The 18,454-nt window shown below is 40.6% G+C and overlaps 1 protein-coding gene across 1 annotated transcript in view; it reads left to right on the top strand.

Annotated features, from left to right (window-relative positions):
* The window catches only part of SYN2 (synapsin II), a 185,316-nt gene that overhangs the window by 115,400 nt on the left and 51,462 nt on the right, over positions 1 to 18,454 (top strand). The window contains exons 6-8 of the mRNA XM_005149375.4: positions 9,850 to 9,912; positions 12,218 to 12,360; positions 17,558 to 17,632. Of these exons, the coding sequence (XP_005149432.3) occupies positions 9,850 to 9,912; positions 12,218 to 12,360; positions 17,558 to 17,632 (281 nt within the window). The remainder of the gene's footprint in view (positions 1 to 9,849; positions 9,913 to 12,217; positions 12,361 to 17,557; positions 17,633 to 18,454) is intronic.

Genomic DNA, 18,454 nt, shown 5'->3' with positions numbered 1-18,454 from the left:
GCTTTCATGGATTTTAAATTTCAGTGCCCCCATCTGTCCTGCAGCCTGCTTTGCAAGGGAGGGTGTTTATAGCTGACACTTCCAAAATGCTACAGTAAAAAACCACCATACAGTTTATAGTCACAGCAGTTTGGGTGATTGTTTTTATAAGGTTGCAAAATGCGGCTTGATTTTCGAGGCAGAAGTTTGCTAAAATAGTTGGTAGAATGATAGGAATCGACATGCTAGAATCAAAATAGAATATAACCAAAATAGAATTTGTCTTAGGGAAGACTTAGTTTTCTCCAGATTTTCTGTGAGAGATCTGTGAGAACTGCTCTTTCTGACTCACTGCCATTATACTTCATGTGTTTTATCTTAATGACAAATTCTGGTTTCTTGTTGTGCAGGTATTGAAAACAGATCTTTCTCCCATCAGATTGCCTCTGTGTTGAATTAGGTAAAACCAGTTGTGGGGACAGAGGTGTTTTAGATTGATTTCCAGGTTCAGATTTACCTGATAGTGTCCTTACACACTAAGATCATGTCAAAACTTGTACTGATGTCAGTGACTACCAGGGAAATTGGTGCCTTAGACCCAGCCCTATGAGGTGGGGCTGCTGGCAGCTGGAGGTCTCTGCTGTGCTGGGGCTGGTTGATATAGCCAGTGTCAAATCAACTCCCATTCCATGTGGTGGGAATTGGTGTGGCCCAGCGTTTCCCTGCCTCTGTAGGACACTTATTTAGTTTATAAGCCATTTTAACCCTCTGTGTTGAACGAAGAAATCACAGTTGAGGTACATTTGCCTCTTCTTGGTTACCCAGCACACTAATCCAATTCAAGCATAAGAAGGTTTGTATTAAAATTCATTTAAATTAAAGCTTTGCTCTTTTCATCCACCTGAGCTTTTAGATTTCTTTAATGACCCAATTTCTAAAAGGATGGTACAAAACCTGTCAGCTTCTCCTCTGGCTCCTCACTTGTGTAAAGCAGGTGTGAAAGGTCACTGCAATACAGACAGGATTTTAGACCTGCTTTCTTCAGTCAAGGTACAAGGCAGTGGAAAATCTGGCTCAATGTTTCTGCATTGCTCTTGGTGTTTGCTGGGACAAACAGCACTTCCTGTGTGGAGCTGCTGCTTTCCTGCAGGGCCACCCCTGCCAGTGCCGAGAGCTGCTGGTGGCTGAGCCCTGACTGTCCTGGGACTGTGCTGTGTGAAAACTAACTAGAGCAGAGCAAGGACATCTTCTGCTGCTTGTTTATTGATTTAGGGCTCTTCCTGCCTGTTTCTGGGAAGGCAAAATGGAATAAAAGGCCACCTAAATTATTTCACTTCTAATTTCCTTTCTCCAAAATTAGTTTGAGTCTGATGCATATTCCACAAATAAATTACATGGAGCTAGCGTGCTTAAATGAGCTTTGCCTGGGGGTTATTGGAAAGATAAATATTTAAACACTGCACTTGAGGTAAGTCAAGTTTATGCAGCATCTGGGGGTTTTGTTGCTACTTTTTATTCCTACATTTTTTTCCCATTGTGGCTTTTCGACTCAGCTCAACCACGAAGACATTAAAGCCAGGGTGAGCACCACCCTCCAGAGACTGGGCTTTCTCTGTGGCTGCCTGCAGAGGGCTTTGCTCTTTTCTTAGCAGATGATCTTTGCCTCCTTTTACTTTTGCATATAGCTTAAATTATATCTCGTATTTTATTTTGGTTAGAAGAATTCAAAGTAAATTCTGAAGAACTCAAATGATAGCTCTTGGGAATAAACCAGCTCTAAGAATTGCTCAAAAATCTTAAACTGCAGAACTCCTAAACCTTTGAGCACTTTAGTGTATGAAGCTTAAATTTTAAGGATTTATTTTAAACTAATAGACTGAAGAAATCACAGGATGACACTCACATAAACCAGACTTAAACTCCAGCAAACTGCTGAGATAGGAAAGGATTGCTATGATTTCCATGACATATGGAGAAGTGCAAACAATAATACAGGTGGAGACTGTGCTGTTACCTGTACAGTCATTCACTGGTTAAGTCCATGACCTTCACTTCAGATGACAAAAGATGGTAACAGTGCCTGTAGGTATTGTGTATATCAAACTGGAATACTTCTTTCTACAGTAAAAAGCATGATAAGCCGATTAATGAAATCTCTAGGTGGTCACGTATTAAAGACTGATACAATAAATCAGTCCTTATCTCTGTAAGCTCATAGTATGAAGAATCTTCAGTTTAAGACATTGATGCAGATAAAGTGTTAAGCAGCAATAATAATTGTCCTTGTTGCGACGTCAGTAAGTGAACCGTGACATTAACTGGCTGTTTAGATTTTCATGCTCATCTAATTAGGAAAACTGCTTTTAATTGTAAGTCAGCTTTGTTGTTACCAGGTAACTTCTATGCATGAAATTTATACTCAGAAATTAAGCAACTGTATTGTCTGTAATGGTCAGAATTTAGCAAATGGCATTTCATTTTCAAACTTAAACCTGGGTAAGAGTAAACAGGCTTCATAGCTCGGTCAGATTCAAAAGGAAGTATTTTTGGTGACTAGTCACGGTCTTGTGGGCAGTGCCGCCATCCTGCAGTGCCAGTGATCAGCAGGTTCCCTGGGCATGTATGAACGGGACGGGGGGAGGTTTGGTCATGGTACCCAACAGGACTGGGTGTCTGTGTTCTGTCATTGACAAGTTGATCTCTCATCAGACAATTCCTTCGAAAATGACTATGGCAAAATTGTGTCACATCCTGCAACGGAAAAATAAAACCATGACGTAGGATTTCTGGCCAAGACCCTCAGGTTTGGCTGGAGTTTAGTAAAGAATAAACTGATGGGGCAAGAGTATGTCGTTAAGAAGGGCACGTCAAACCTTGGATCTACGCACATCCTAGAGTGAACTTACTCTACCAGAGTGATGGTGCTGCCAGCTGCCTCTAGTTGCAATGTGTGGTTTGTTTCTGCATAAAACACAAGTGGAGTTTATTTTGTCAGGTTCACTGGGAGGACATGACTCTTGTTAATATATTCAAGTAACAGGAGCTTTTTTGCGTGCTGCTACAGGGGAACTGCAAGCACAGGGCACACATTTCTGTTGAAAGGAAACCATAGTGAATTCAGGAAGGAGGGAAGTACGAAGTACTTCTCAGTAAGAATTACTATGGCAAACTACTGATTTTGCTTTTTATGTTTCATTAAAGTGCACTGAAAATACAGGTAGCAGCATAGTGTAAAAACAGGGCAATTCTCCATGAGCATAGCATCTATCAGATGATTGTTCATGAGCTTATGATGTTCTATAGCCGCTCAGAGGCCAGTGTTGTAGCATCTGTTTCAACGCCTTCCTGTCCTGGGTTCAGGTGTATCAGTTATTTTTCTCCTTCTTAGTAGCTGGTGCAGTGCTGTGTTTTTCACTTCAGCCTGGGAACAACGGTGATAACACTGATGGTTTTAGTTGTTGCTCAGTAATGGTTACTCCAATCAAGGACTTTGTGAGTCTCATGGTCTGCCCGGGAGGAGGGGAAGCCAGGAGGAAGCAGAGACAGGACACATGATGCAAACTAGCCAAAGGGGTATTCTATACCACAGCACATCATGCCCACTGTATAAACTGGGGGCAGTTACCTGGAAGGATTAGATTGCTGCTTGGTCTGGCTGGGTATCGGTTGACGGGTGGTGAGTGGTTGTATTCTCTTCCCTTGTTATTTTCCTTATCATTATTATTATTGGTGGTAGCAGCAGTGATTTGTGTTATACCTTAGTTACTGGACTGCTCTTATCTCAACCCATGGCAGTTACATTCTTTCGATTCTCCTCCCCATCTCTCCAGGAGCTGGGGGGAAGAAGAGGGGAGTGAGCGAGCGGCTGCATGGTTCTGAGTTAATGGCTGGGCTCAAACCACAACACTTCCTTTCCACAGAGCACTTTTTGTGCTGTTCCTTGGTTTGGGTTGTTGGTCAATTGGTTTGTTTAATGTGTCACATCCAGCTGTGTGTAGTTGGTTCTTCCACACAGCCTATGCGGCAGGGCCATGGTGACCCAGGCACAGCAAACACCCCAGGTGTGGGAACGCTGGCGTGCCATGTACTGTTATATCCCCATGGATATACCCCAGCGTTTTGAGTGATGCTCATGAGTACTTTTACAAACACTTAACATTTGGATAACAAATAAAGTCTTCCAGAAGAATAAGGATTCCTTCCTTTTCTCAACAAGAAAAAAATCCTCTACCAACTTTTGAGACACAAGGAAGGGAGTAACTGCATGTTTTACCTTTAACTGGCTCTTCTCAGGTTTTGGATGGCAGGGTGTGCTTAGTTTTGAATCTGAAATCTGTCCTGAGCACAGTCAGGTTGGCTGGTTGCTACTGTGCATCTCCAGATCAGAGGTCAGGAGCTTTCAAAGCTTTTTGTGCTCCTGAAGTGTTCTGGAGCCCATGTTTTCAATGACTGTCTGATGTGCCAAGGGCTGTTCTCACTGTACTTGCTTGCTCTTTTTGAGCACTCCTATCGCTTGATCAGTGTCTTTTTTGACCATTTTAATTTGGCAGTTTTGACCAATGATTGTTGCAGTATTTTCTGAAATTGATTGAAATTTCTGCATTTCTCTGTTCATTCAGTGTAATTATTACTATGTGGGGTGAGAACAGAAGATAGGTCAGCCCTAAATCTGTTAGGAAAACAACATCTACAACATATTGGAAACTTCTTGACATTTCAGAAGAGCAGTACAGTGTTGTTTTGCAGATTTAATGCATTTAAAATAGGCTCTGCCCAGTAACTAATACATCTTTGAACATAATTCGTGTTTGAATCCAATTTGCAAATCATCCTGGCATCACAGAAAAGGAATGTTGGATGTAATAACTTACGTCGACAGAAGAGTAAAAATCCAAAGCAGTTAAAACCTTAATGGGGATGATTTGATAACTTACTGCTTCCAACATCAGCAGTTTCAAATAGCTTTGTGGTATCATACTAGCCAACCCAACAGATTACATGACCTGATTGTGAGACCTGATGACATGAGAAACATGCTGCTGTGATGCACACTTGTCTTAATTTGCATTTATTCAGCAACTTCAGAATATTGGGTCAAATTTCTGCCTGGATTCAGTAATTCCATCAGTATAAATCCTGTTTGAGACAGTTCTTTGCCTGTTTGTAAATCTAAAGAGTTCTGTTGCAGTTGTAATGATTTGCTAGTTGCCTGTCAATAGTGAGGGAAGCAAAAAGAGCAAGTGGGAAATTGGAGAACTAATGTTTGTCATAAGTTCCTTCTGTGATTTCTTGGCTCTGATGAAACTAGTGAACCTGGTGAAGCGTGAGTGGTGGATCTGACCCAGTGAGGGGTGCAGAGGGCTTTGCTGTCTGTATTCTTACCAGGAATTTGAAAGAAAGAATATTACAGTTGCTGCTACAAGTGCTTTGAACATACAAGTCTTGTACATTGGTCTCCAGTCTGCCTGTGGAGATGATGGAGTCCAGAGCTCATGGGATTTAGAAGCTGGAGTGTGAGACTGTTTGTCAGCTCCTGAAGTTCCAGTCCAAGTGATTAAATCCACTCATTTTAGAAAAACCATTCCTGTGAGGACCATGATTAACTTCCAATGTGCTCACCTAAAGAACCGTATTAGGCCTGTTACAGAGTCACTGGCACTCAGCACCATTGCAAGAATTAGTTTCAGCTGTACTGCCTTGAAAATAATGAAATAACTGGTAGGGATGTAAACTAAAGTGATAGTGAAGAGTTAATAAGCAGCGTGCAGACACACAACAGCTCTTGAATGGAAAATACTAATATAAAGTTCTTCAGACAGGGAAAAGATAGACATGTTATTAAAGACGTGAAAATTTTTCAGACAGGATATTATAGTCACACTTTCAGGCCATATCTACTGTTGGATTTCCATGACAGATTTAATCACTTCTAATATTCAATCCCTCGTTCTCCTCTGTTCTTGAACCCTCCGCAGTGCAGTTCCCCAGGACAGGGTTGGAGTGCTGACACTTGGGAAGTGCCTGGTCTGCCAGAGGTTTAAAGTGTTACTGCTGTACTCATTCAGATCACATCAGTCATGAGTGAACACCAGCTTGAAGGTGCCCCATCGTCACACCCAGTAGATTTGCCTGGACATTAAGGTGGTAAATGTAATTCACACTATTAGTGACAGAAACCATTAGGACATTTCATTTTAGTAAAGCAACTGCCATGCTATGTCTATATTTGAAAGTTAGGGGTTGACTTCTGTTACCCAGGTTTTAAAAGGATTTTGCTTCAGACCATTTTTTATGACTGCCTTTTATCTGCAAAATATAGTCTACTCTTTGCTCTCCTGGGGAACAACTTCAAGTTTACAGATCAAAGCAGTACCTACCAGTAGTAGTACCTAGTCCAATCGTGGAAGTGAGCTGTGCAACTTATTCTAAGTTAAGGTTCCGTTGAAATGAGACTTTACTTGTATTTAAAAGAACAATATAAGAAGTTAAAACCACAGAAATTAAAATGTCAACTGAATCCCTCTCTTTAGGAGCTGATGAAACATTTTCATCAGTCACTCGGTGATATTATTTTGGTTAATGATCTCATATTAGCAAATACTAGTAATTAATCTCAACTGGTTTGTATATATGTTCCTACAATGAGCCATGACAGTTTTTCCAGTTGCTGCTAATGTTTATGACCAATCTGATCATACTCACATGTAACTATAGAAGATTGTATCACATGCCTGATGTGTATTCTGCTTTCTAACTAATAATGATCCTTTGTTGCATTGTTATTTAAGTTATAACAGAGATCCTGTTTATCTTTTTTGTTGCTGTTGTTAATACGGAGATTATTTCATGTCTGTTACACGTATGTGCAAGGGCTCATGCGGTATAGTCCATTCCCATCTCTGCCAGTTTTTAACTGTCACAGTAGAATTTATACTTTCCTGAATTCACGAAAACCTTTGAAAAATAAGCAGTATTTTTTTGTAAAACAGCTTTTCCCCCTCAACAATGCATTTCAAAGAAAACATGAGTCCTGTTAATATCAGCTCCAAATGGAGTGGATCCGTTGGTACCTGCTAGATCTTTCCAGGTATCTCTCTGCCAAGTAATTATAATGTAAATTAAAAGGAGACCCGTGAAGCTGGGAAGTTTTCACTGATACCATCACAGCTGTATCGTACATAACGTTTACCCAGATGTATGAGAAGTCTTGAGACTGCCTGTTCTGTTAAGCCAGAAGTTCCTGTCAAAGGGCATCCCAGTCTGTGCTGGGATGTGGTATCCGCATGAAATCTGGGTATTGGATTCCAGGGCAAAATGAACTCTGTTGTCTCAAATGATGTCAGTGCATTTTTCTGAGGGAGAAAGCAGAGTTGTTAGTTTGTTTTGGGTTTTTTTTTCTCATTTCAGTTAGTGTTCCTGTGGCACATAGAGGATTCCATGGCTTTGGAATCATGGAAAGATACATGGTCCTCTTAATTACAGGAGTGCCATTAGTATTGCAGTAGAGGTCTGCCAACATTTCCATTCCAAACTCGGTTCAGTGGTTTATAGCTCAATCATAAGAATGTGGTGCTGCCCCTCTGAAGGTTGAGTCAGGCATCATTTATTCCTCCTTCTCCCCCAAAACCTTTGGAGAAAAGATGTCTAGTTTTAAAACCCGAAAGCAGTAAGTAAGTGACTCGATGGTGACTGTGCAGGACTTTGCATTCCTACTGTCTAGCAGGAATTTTGTTCTTAAATTGCTGTAGAGGTGGCCTTTACTGTTTAATGCTTTTGGATGTGTGTTTGGCTATTTTGAAACTCATCAATTGTTTTTCATGCCTACATGCCTTAGATTGGTTAGATTGAAACAGATCCATGAGCAGCAGTTAAATGTATTTTAGATTTAAAGACCAATGCGTAAATGAGAGTTAAATAAAAGACTTCTAGTTTTCATAGTTACAGCTTCCTATGACATTAGTCTCAGTGCCCAGATACTCTATACAAGATAGGAGTTACTTTATGCAGGCATTGAAATGTGGCAGCCACAGTTTCACATGAAATAGAAAGCACCAAGAGATGTGTTTCAGCATGATCTGCTCTCCTGTGGTGGTAATCCTTGACTTCAAACCTGGAGGATGCCCTGTCAGAAGATAGATGACATCCTCACTTAACTAATGGACAAAACTAACTAGGATTGCAAACATTGCATTTCCTGTAGGAAATGTTTTGTGACTGCAAGTCTTTAAATCAAATGTAGTTTTCTCCTGAGAAGACATACTAATGCTAGCTTGAGGTTTGATGCAGAGATCAGTGACAAACCTTCATGGCCTGTGTCGCATAGCTGACAGCTGTAGTTCCACACATTGAAAACTCTGGTACATTGAAAGGGTAGATCCAAAGATTCCTCCTTTTTCTGATGAGGCAGACCAGAAACTGATGTTCTGTCAAAACAAAAAGACGTGACAGAGGTGTGTTTTGTGGATGTCCTTTAGGTGTTTTAAGAACAAAGTCAGAACAACCTATGTTGCATTTTAGGAAGGTCAGAGAAAGCCCATTAAAAAGAAAAGAAAGAGATCTGTGTATTGTATGGGGGACCTGATGGTAAGTGGTGTAGAACAGAGACCTGGCCATGGGTACCCACTTGTTCTTGTGCAGGTTTGCCTTCAGTTACAGTAGTTTTAAAGCAGCAATCCTTAAATCATTCTGAAAATATGTGTTTAAAGTGTAGGAAAAGCGTATGTGAATCTGAATTCACTTTATAACCCTGCAAGTAGGTTTGGATGTCACCATAAGCCGAGTGACATTCCTGTGCTTTATCTCTTTATCTTAACGTCAGTCTTTGGAATCCCAGGACATTTTCCCCTCAGATAGGTGTTTGTTTGTGAGTTGTTGTGCAGTGTTGTGCAGAGCACAGTGGGATACGTGTGAACACCAGTTAACCTCTTGACAATCCTTTGAAAGTGTTTGGAAAGTCATTTTTTCATAAGATCTCTGAGAATTCTTAGTTTCTCAAGCATCAACTTTGCATTTGGTTGTGTTTAGTGTGTTAAAGTTTGGTACTAAATGGAGGTTTCAGACCCTGTAACACTTCCTGTGCTGCTGCCCAGTGTAAGTACATGTTGAAGGTGTTCAGGTCTTTATTTCTAGTTACAGTCCTTTTCTTGTCAGTATTTGTATTTATACTTTGTTGAGAGATACCATGATTGGGAGATCTAAAACTGCTTCAAATGAATAATGGAAGTAAAACTGGATATTCACAGAGCTTTCTGAGAGACAGACTCATATTCCGTATGTCTTTGTATTTGATTTCTAATCAATGGCTGAATTACTGCATTCCGTGCAGAAGGTGGAGCCTTCCCTACAGAACTTGGATATTCTGTAACAGAAGCTAGGATCTGCCTTTAAAGAAAGGGGGTTTGGTGAATGAGATATCATTGCTTTCATAAGTGATCACAAAAAGAATCTGCAGCCTTGCTAAATAATAGAAATCAAAGGGAAAAATAAAGAAGGTGATTACTGTGTCAGATTTAATAATCATAACCTTGGAGAGTGTGAGTGTAAGGGTCAGAAAACACCGTAACAACCCATAAAATAGGAAATGGTGGAAATTCAGTTCAAAAAGTGAAGTCAAAAGAAAGTTCAGATGCTCATACACCAGCTGGATATACTGGGAATAAAACGACACTCTGAAAACACATGCAATAACTCATCTGCACATACATAGCTGTATGGAGCTGAGCAGCAGTTCAGGTAACCCCATGGCAAGAACAGCTTTGGCTGCATTATGGTCATGCTTAAATAATTCTCATAAATTATGTAGTTTAATCATTTAACTCCTGGTTGCTATCTCTAATATCTCTAATACGTCTTTCTTGTTTTCCCCCTTAGCTAACAATGCCAACATTTCCTGTTGTTGTGAAGATTGGACATGCTCATTCAGGCATGGGAAAGGTGCAGATGCTATTCATTGCATGTTAGGAGGCCGGGTGTTTGTCTAAAATAACACGCATGTTCTGTTGTTTCCTGGGTAGTTTAAGTTTTCCTTGTCCAAATTCTGTCTCGGATCCCTACGCCTGCAAATCCCTGCTTGTACGTTAGCAGAGAAGGCATCTCTCTTTAGGAAAATATTAAACCCCATAATGCTTCACTTTGAAGCCTTTTCAGTTTACACATTGTCCTGTCTAGGGCATCCTTTGAAACATGCTGAGATGCTTTCTCAAAGCAGAACCTTACTTATGAATTTAGTTGACTGAAATGAAACTATGTAAGAGTCAAGGTCTGTTTGTGCAGTCCAGCTTACTGGACCTGGGAATATAGAAAGGTTTTGCCTTGATTCTTTATTAGCTTCAGCTTGATACTGAATTTTTCTTCATTTCCTATCTTAATGTATTCTCTGTGATTGTTTCATACCACTATGTAACTGCTGCTTTCTTTCTCCAAAGTAATTGCATTTCAGTGGTGAGTACAGCTGTTTTGATATCACTTATCTCACAATGCTGGTTCAGTGGGAAATTATTCAAATCTGGCTATCATTGGTAGAGGTGAAAATTTCTAATCATTATAGATTAACCACTTTCTGTCACTGAAAACACTTCAGTGGTGTGAGAGTTTTAGATTTGAAACTAGATCATCAGAGAATAATTACATTTATCATCTTGAATCTCCAAAAGCTCCGTGAACATAATATTTGCCACTAATAATACAAATAGAAAACTGATTAAACTGCATTTTACTCAGTAATTATGCAGTTGTACTGTATGCTATGTTCTTTTGCCTATAACTGTTTCGATTTATTTCACCTTTAGTAAGTCAGTGGAAATCCATCAGAATTAAAAGCAGAATTAAGCACTGATTCCTTAAACTGCGTATGTGAAGTATTAAAATGTTAATATTGTACTTCCAATATTCACCTCTCATTTAAAGAAAAGGCAAATAATGCACAGAAATGTTCAGCACATCAAATGTCTAGAAATCGATATTTTTAGCTATACAAGATTTTGAATCCTGAAAAGTTAAATGCTGTTGTTTTGTAGTACAGTGCTTACTTCGGAGTCCAAACAGAGGTTGTCCTGCTGACAGGCATTACAAGGAGTAGAGGTTCCATTGGCTGTAATTAGACTCAAACATGATATTAAGTTTTCAGGAACCAGACTGAAACCAGGCATTGTGTCTGGTTTTGTGGCTCTCAGCTGGCAAATTACTCTGTGTTGTTCTCCAGCTGAGAGTTGAGAGCAAATACTTAAGCCTTATGACTTCTTTTAGCTTCACCAGACTCCATTTAATATCCATCTGTCAGCTGGTCTGCAGGTTCCCTTTTAAGTACCAGGTGACAGTGGAAGCAAACGAGAGGCTGGGCTTTCAAAGACCTCCAAACTCCTAGTATTAGATAACGTGGGGAATACTAATCCCTGCCTCCTTTCCTCATCCATGTGAACTGTACTTGGAGTCAGCATGTTGGACATCCAGTTTTCCTCTCCCATTTTCTACTAGCCCTAAGGCTTCTCTTCCCCCCCATTTCAGCCTGCTTCCTTTAAGTCAACTGGAGAGATGTGCCCTCCCTGTCCAAAAGTGATGCCTCTGTCCTCTACAGTCTCCTCCTCCCTCCCCCCTAAATCAGTATTCCCCTTAATTTTTCCACCTCCCCCTTATGTCAAGATGTTGATGGATTTCGTACCATTCACCACAGTGTTCCACAACCAGGAAATCCTACACCTAAAAGCCTGACTCCTTCCAGAGAAGGGAGAAAAATGGGAAAAACTGGTCCTACTCCCTCGAGCCAATCCTCAGTGCTCCATGTGAATGTTTGCTCCTTAGGACTCTTCATCTCTTCCCTCCTGGGAGATAGGTGATGTGATGGTTCGTGGTGGGCTCTGTATACGTTCAGTTACATCAGCAATTTACGGAATGAACTAGAGTTGTGTATAAATCAGTGTGGCAGATCAGCACACCTTGAAAACCTCCAGATCTCAGGTTAACAACTGCCACTTAACAAACATAAAAAGCAACATAAAATTCCACTGTTTACAGGCTGCTTCCTACAGATGATGGGTAATATTTTGTGTAAAAAATAGATACTTTGATGCAGGAATTTACAGAATCTAGAAATCAGATCGAATAGCCAATACTTTTTAATAAACTGACGCCATCAAAAGCCATACTTCTCATGAATGCCATTTGCAACTGAATTCTACATTTTATTCCTAATTACTCTTTTTTCTTTTGTATATGTTGTTTACTTGTGATATGATGACTGCAGATCAAGGTAGAAAACCACTACGATTTTCAGGACATAGCCAGCGTGGTAGCACTTACTCAGACCTACGCCACTACTGAACCCTTCATAGACTCCAAATATGACATCAGGATCCAAAAGATAGGCAGTAACTACAAAGCATACATGTGAGCCAATACCTTATGTTCTTTCATCCTTTTGTTTCAAATTTGATAAGCACCAATAAGATTAAGCCTGTTGGATGAGTCTGAGCTGATGTGCCTCTCTGGACAGACAGTGTTTTAGACTTCCAGATTTATCAAGACTTTCTTTGAGTTGGTTGTGGCTGGGAGGAGGAGAATAAGACACCAGGTGAGCCTGCCAGAGGGGTTTTCCTGCTAACCTTGGCTTATTTTTTCATTTCCTGAAAGGAGCATTTGGAAGGGGATTTGTTTTTATAGAGGACTTGTTAAATCAGATTCCTTTGTATCTTTTCAACAACTTAGGGTAAAATTTTCCCTAAGGACATAGGTGGCATTCATTCACACAAACCTGAACCATAGCACTCTAATGCAACAAAGTACTCTCCTTTTAACATAACACATGTAGGAAGAATTCTGATCTCACAGTGACCTTCACATATATGGATGAAAATCTCTTCTAGCTTTAGAATTCAGGTGTTTTTTTAAGGATCCTGACTGTACAACAGTCTACAAGGGTGTTTCAGTTTCACAGACAACATTAAACTACAGGAGCATAGGTTATCATATAGTAGCTGAGCTATGGTAACTGTATTTATGCATATTTTCAGTCTGTTTCAATTATCAAGCAGTGTAATCTGATATACACTCATTTCATTCATGTTTTATAGACAAGTTAGGTCATCTCATGTCTTCGCTCCCTCATGCTTACACTTCTGAGGCACAAAAAATATAACAAAACATGGATAAAAATACACACATGCATTAACATATGCACACTACACATGCAAAGATGTGAAATAGGAACTCCTGTAACACTGGAAGGATCAGAGATTCTTTATATGTTGATGTTTGTAAGGTACAGTCAAGTTCGTTATCAGTAAAAACAACTGAACTCCAATCAAACCCATAAGAGAGGCAAAAAGTGGAGCTGTATTAAAGAAAATGGGTAAAATGTTTTATAATGTGAAGGACAGGGTTAGCATTAAGTGTCAAGTGATTCAGGAACAGCCAACAAGCTCTGTGAGAAGGTAAAGCCCAGGGCTGGGAGAAGGGGCAAAATACTTCACCTTAGGTTGACATTGGAAAGCCACGTACTCTTAACTTCTCCCCTAAGACACGACTGTCACAAGATCCAAACTGCATGAATCACTGCTGGCCTCTCCTGGCATAGGACTTGAAGGGGTGTTTGAGTATACGAAAGATAAGGCCTTTCAGGAGCAGCTCTCCAGTTCATCTGCCTCTCACTGTGCATCTGAGGGGCCCTATCAAAGCACAACCCAGCACTGCTGGGAATACCATTCCTGTAGGTCCGGTCCCTCCAGCAGTATGGACACTCAATCCTTCTGCTTTATTCTGAACCCAGAATTACCTACATTTTGCAAAAGAAGTGTGTTGGAAATCTGCGTTGTCCACAGTGACAAGGCATAAGACTCAAAAGGCTTGTGAGGACCGGGAGGTTTCTGGAATCCTCTGTTGGTGACTTTCAGTGTTCTGACAGAAACGCTGACTCAAGCTCCCTATGGAATTTTTAGGTGTGTTGGACGTACCCCACCTCTCCCTATAGGCAATACAGCCTCTAGCCCCTGGCTTCTCCAGAGAAGTTAATCCCAAATCTGCTTGTTTGGCTTACATTGGTGCTCCAGACTGTTAACTCTTTGTGGCTTTAGCCCTATGTCCAGAGAGATCCATCCTATGTTTTTTAACAGCACCATACTGTTACACCCCAAGGTCACCTCTCTCCTCTCTGTCCAAACCGTTGTTTGATCCAGTCCCACCACTTTTCCAGACCACCTTGTGGCTTTTAATCCTTTCCTTCTGCCTAACCTTTTTTGTTGCTGTGGGTTCTCCCTTGCCCCTTTTATTCTACTCTGTGCTATTCAGCATCCTCTTCTTCCAGTCAGTAGTCAGCCTCCTTCTGCTGTCTCAGACCCTTTCATACTGCTTCTGCCTCTCCAAGGCTAGGCTAGTGCTTTCCTCTCTTGTTGGAGCTTTGACAGGCACATTTCTCATGCTGTGCTACCCCTCCTCTGTTGTTTGTATTAAACAGAGTTGATTTGCCTGTCTTACAGCGCCCGAGTGGCAGAGTCTTAGGGATAAGGCGCAGCTCTTAATGGTTATGACACACCACCAGATACCAGCCCTCAGATGCAATGTTAGTGACTTGATGGTTCATTCCCTATGGTACAAATTGGACCCTGCATTTCATAGGAGAGAGCCCTACATTTTTTTCTTTGACTGGAAATTTAAATGCTGTTCAGTGTCTGGAGTAATTCTGAAAGAGTTGGCCAATGGTAAATTTATCATTTTCAGACATAAATATTTCTTCACAGAAGAAGAAGTTGGCCTAAGGGACAGCAAAACTAAGCTAAAATGACAGCCTGCTCCTCCTACCTTTTATTTATTTTTAAGTTTCTACTCAGAAACTATGGGTTCATCCAAATGCTAAAAGCCTAGCAGGCATTTGTTCTCCAGATTCTTTCATACAGTTAAATCACACCAAAAAATGCAGTACCAGTCCAGTGCTACAAAGCATCATGAAGAGGAGATTTACCAAATGTCTAAAAAACTCTTCATACACACACACATACATTATGTCAGTAGAATATCATTTTACAGCTGGTTCTCATTTTGTTCTGTGACACAGGAACAGAGTACTTAGAGAGCCACCACAAAAAATACCAGTGAAACATTTGGGTTTGTAGTTTAAAGAAAGTTATTAAGAGCTTCAGTTTTATAATGCTGTGGGAAATTGTGGTATAAGTGGATCCATGACTCACAAAACACTGGTGCTTATCATCTGTCAGTAGAGATTATAGCCCAAATGCAGCATTGAATCCCTCTAAATACCACAGCTCCTCAAAACGCTGTGTGACGCATATTTAACTGCACTTGGTACCATTACAGAATTCGTCTGACTTCAAGGAAATAGAGTTAAAAGGGTCACACACAATGAAGAAAAACAGCAATACAAAACCACTGCATCCAGATCTTCTCTCCAGAAGCAATACTGTAAATCCATAACTTACTTTGATCAGAGGGTCAGTGAAACAGAAGTAGAGCAAATCTACACCAAAGAGCAGCAGTGCTATAGAATCACATCCTAAGCAGGCCACCTACACAAGAGTTGCAGGTAGACATTCCTATGTGTTTTGCTGATGACAGGTCCCTGTCCCGACAGTTTCTATTTTAAATGGTACTAAAGAAGGCAGAAAGCTGTTGGAGAAGGGGAAGCACAAGTTACTATGAATTGTTTATACTAATCATAATTCCTTTTCCCCCAGTTTTAAAACAGTTCATTCTTCTTTGCAAAGACCTAATTGAGTGAAAATACATTAAGTGTAAAGCACTCAAAAGTGTTAGGGTTTGTTTGGTATATTGTTCAGTGGTTAGTAAAAAAGGAGAAAATGACAGTGTGAAAGACCCTTAGCAGTTATCAGAACAGAAGTGAAGGAGGGAGGGAAATCTTTGTATTTCAGTAGAGGAAACCATCTATGAATTACAGAAATGATACCTAAGGTTTCAGGTGCCGGCTGGTCTGGTTCAGTGCTTTTTGTATCACTTAACCATGGTCTAATGGAACCCCTGTTGTTCCCTGGAGTTCTGTGTCCAGCCCACAAGCTGCTGCGATTGCACCAGTCAGGTCTGTGTCCATAGTGTTCCTCTCAGGCCTCACCTGGTACCTGCAGTATCCTTGCAGTCAGCCAAGCAGCAGGTCAGGAGACTGCTTCAGCTTCAACAGGGACCTTTCAAATCAGGGACTGAAAGCATGGCTTAAAGCAAACCATGTTTTCTTCTCTAGTCAGTAGTGCTGAGGCTGCCTCAGTGCAGGTGAGGATGTCAACTAGATACTTGTTAAAAGGCTTCAGCGCAATTTAACAATTTTTTTTTTCTCTGATTTGGTCACATCTTGCTTCCTAAAAGACCCTTTAAATAGTATATTGCCTTTGAGAAGTCTACAACAGATCTGAGATGTGATTTGTGAGAAGTATTATCTCTCTGATGCAGAGTATGTATGCAGAGTAGTCATGAACTTATGATTTTTCACTTGTAAGTAGACTCATATAGAATCATAGAATCATAGACTGGTTAGGGTTGGAAAGGCCCTTAAGATCATCCAGTTCCAACCCACTGCCATGGGCAGGGACACCAGACACTAAACCATGTCACCGAAGACTCTGTCCATCCTGGCCTTGAACACTGCCAGGGATGGGTATATTTAAATATAACCTTACATAATAAAACAAAAATCACTAAATAGCCTTGTTACTGGGCAGACTTATGCACAGCACTCAACGTGCATGTTCCCCCTTCTCCCACACCAACAGAGCATAGACAAGTTGGGATTTCCCCACAACTGCTACTGACCCTCATAATTAGGTTAATAGAAAAATGGAGAGAAAACTACAGCTGCTTCCTAATACACTTTTAATACATTACAGATGTTGCTATTATTTTACTAACTGGAAACACTTCATAACTTTTATCCTTCGCCTATTCCCAGTACAGCATTTAGGTTTCAGAGAACAGTAACTTCCTCAGCCCTGGTAGCAGTGCTAGATCTGGGAAGAAATACACTCTATATGATTTTTTTTCTTAGGGATTAAGTAGAAGGTGGTGCACCCAAGCACTGACATAAACCATTTGCATTATAGTAGTAAACTGGCAAAGAGCAAAAACTGTAGAATAAACCAAAATCCAGCTCTAAAAGAGCTCTGAGATTATTTCAGTGGTGTTAAAAATGTAGCTATCTGGATTTTCCAGTATTGGGACCTAGCCCTGCAGCAGTATGGAGTTGAAATGAGAAGTTGAAGCTTCAGTTTGTTGACATTTGCAGTACCAGTTTGTTACAAACCAGTCTACTCTTTATAACCAATAACAGCTTCTTGCTAATGCTTTCACTTCATCATAGGAGCTTTTCTAGAAAGGAAGGTCTGAAGTGCCTGAGTAGGGAACAGCAGTTCCCAGTACTGCCATACTGCAGAACGTGCCTACAGCAGAGCAGGTGTTACTGACACTGTGATGCCTATTAGAACTCTTCACATTATAGATGTTCTGTCATAAGCTGCTAGGAGTGAAAAAGGTGTAAATAGTGCTACAGTGTTCATGGGACGATCAGAGTAATTTAAGAGAGAGTGAAAATATAAAGCCACCGGCTGTCTTTGTAATATTTTCCCCCTTGCAGGAGAACTTCCATATCTGGAAACTGGAAGACAAACACGGGCTCTGCAATGCTGGAACAAATTGCTATGTCAGATAAGTAAGTCGAGTCTCATGTACAAGGTAATTAAAAACACCAACCCAAAACTAATGGGATTTTATTTGCAATGAAGTTTTTAACATTTCACTGATGCTGTGCAGTGCACAGATACGCATGTGTCTTTGTTCTGTTTGGATCATAAACATGAGCCAGGAGTTCCGAATGACTTGACTCAGAGTTCACTACTCAAACTAAGTACTAGCCTTAGTGTAGTACTAGGTGCTGCACCCTTGAGTTCCTGCATCCATATCTGCACCTAGAAAACCACTGCAATTCCCTTCAGAAAATTCCTTTTTTTGGATTCAACCTGTCAGCCATTTCCTCTGGTTCATTTGCCCTTTTCCCCACCTGTCTTACTCCATGATACAGTGTTTGAAGCTTTTTTCCTTCTACATCATCTGTTCTAACCAAGCACCCTGGTCTTAACTTTGCCTATTTAAATCATATTTCTCTTCTCTTTTTTCAGTCCTGCTACATTGCTTATTTTTCATTTATGGAATTTCCACTGACCTGCACTGTGAGGCTTTACCCAGATGCTGGGATTTACCGAAGCTCGTTTTCCTCATGTCATCATTCCAGCTCTACTTCGGTTTACTGTGCTTTTGTTCTCCCATCCTTGTGCTAGATACTTTACAGTCCAGTCAGAAACATTCTCCTTGCAGTCCCATTTGGAAGCTCAGGTCTGCCATTGATAGACCACCTCTCAATTACCACTCATTTGCTCCAAGTTCACCACAACATACAGCCTTTTCTCCCTCCATAATAAATCTGTGGGGCTTTTTGATGGCTTTGAGTTTTTGTTTTGTTCAGCTTTTCCAAGGT

The sequence above is a fragment of the Melopsittacus undulatus genome, chromosome 9, assembly GCF_012275295.1.
Source record: "Melopsittacus undulatus isolate bMelUnd1 chromosome 9, bMelUnd1.mat.Z, whole genome shotgun sequence".
NCBI lineage: Eukaryota > Metazoa > Chordata > Aves > Psittaciformes > Psittaculidae > Melopsittacus > Melopsittacus undulatus.
The sequence above is the reverse complement of the archived record's forward strand: the minus strand, read 5'-3'. Positions and strand labels throughout refer to the sequence as shown.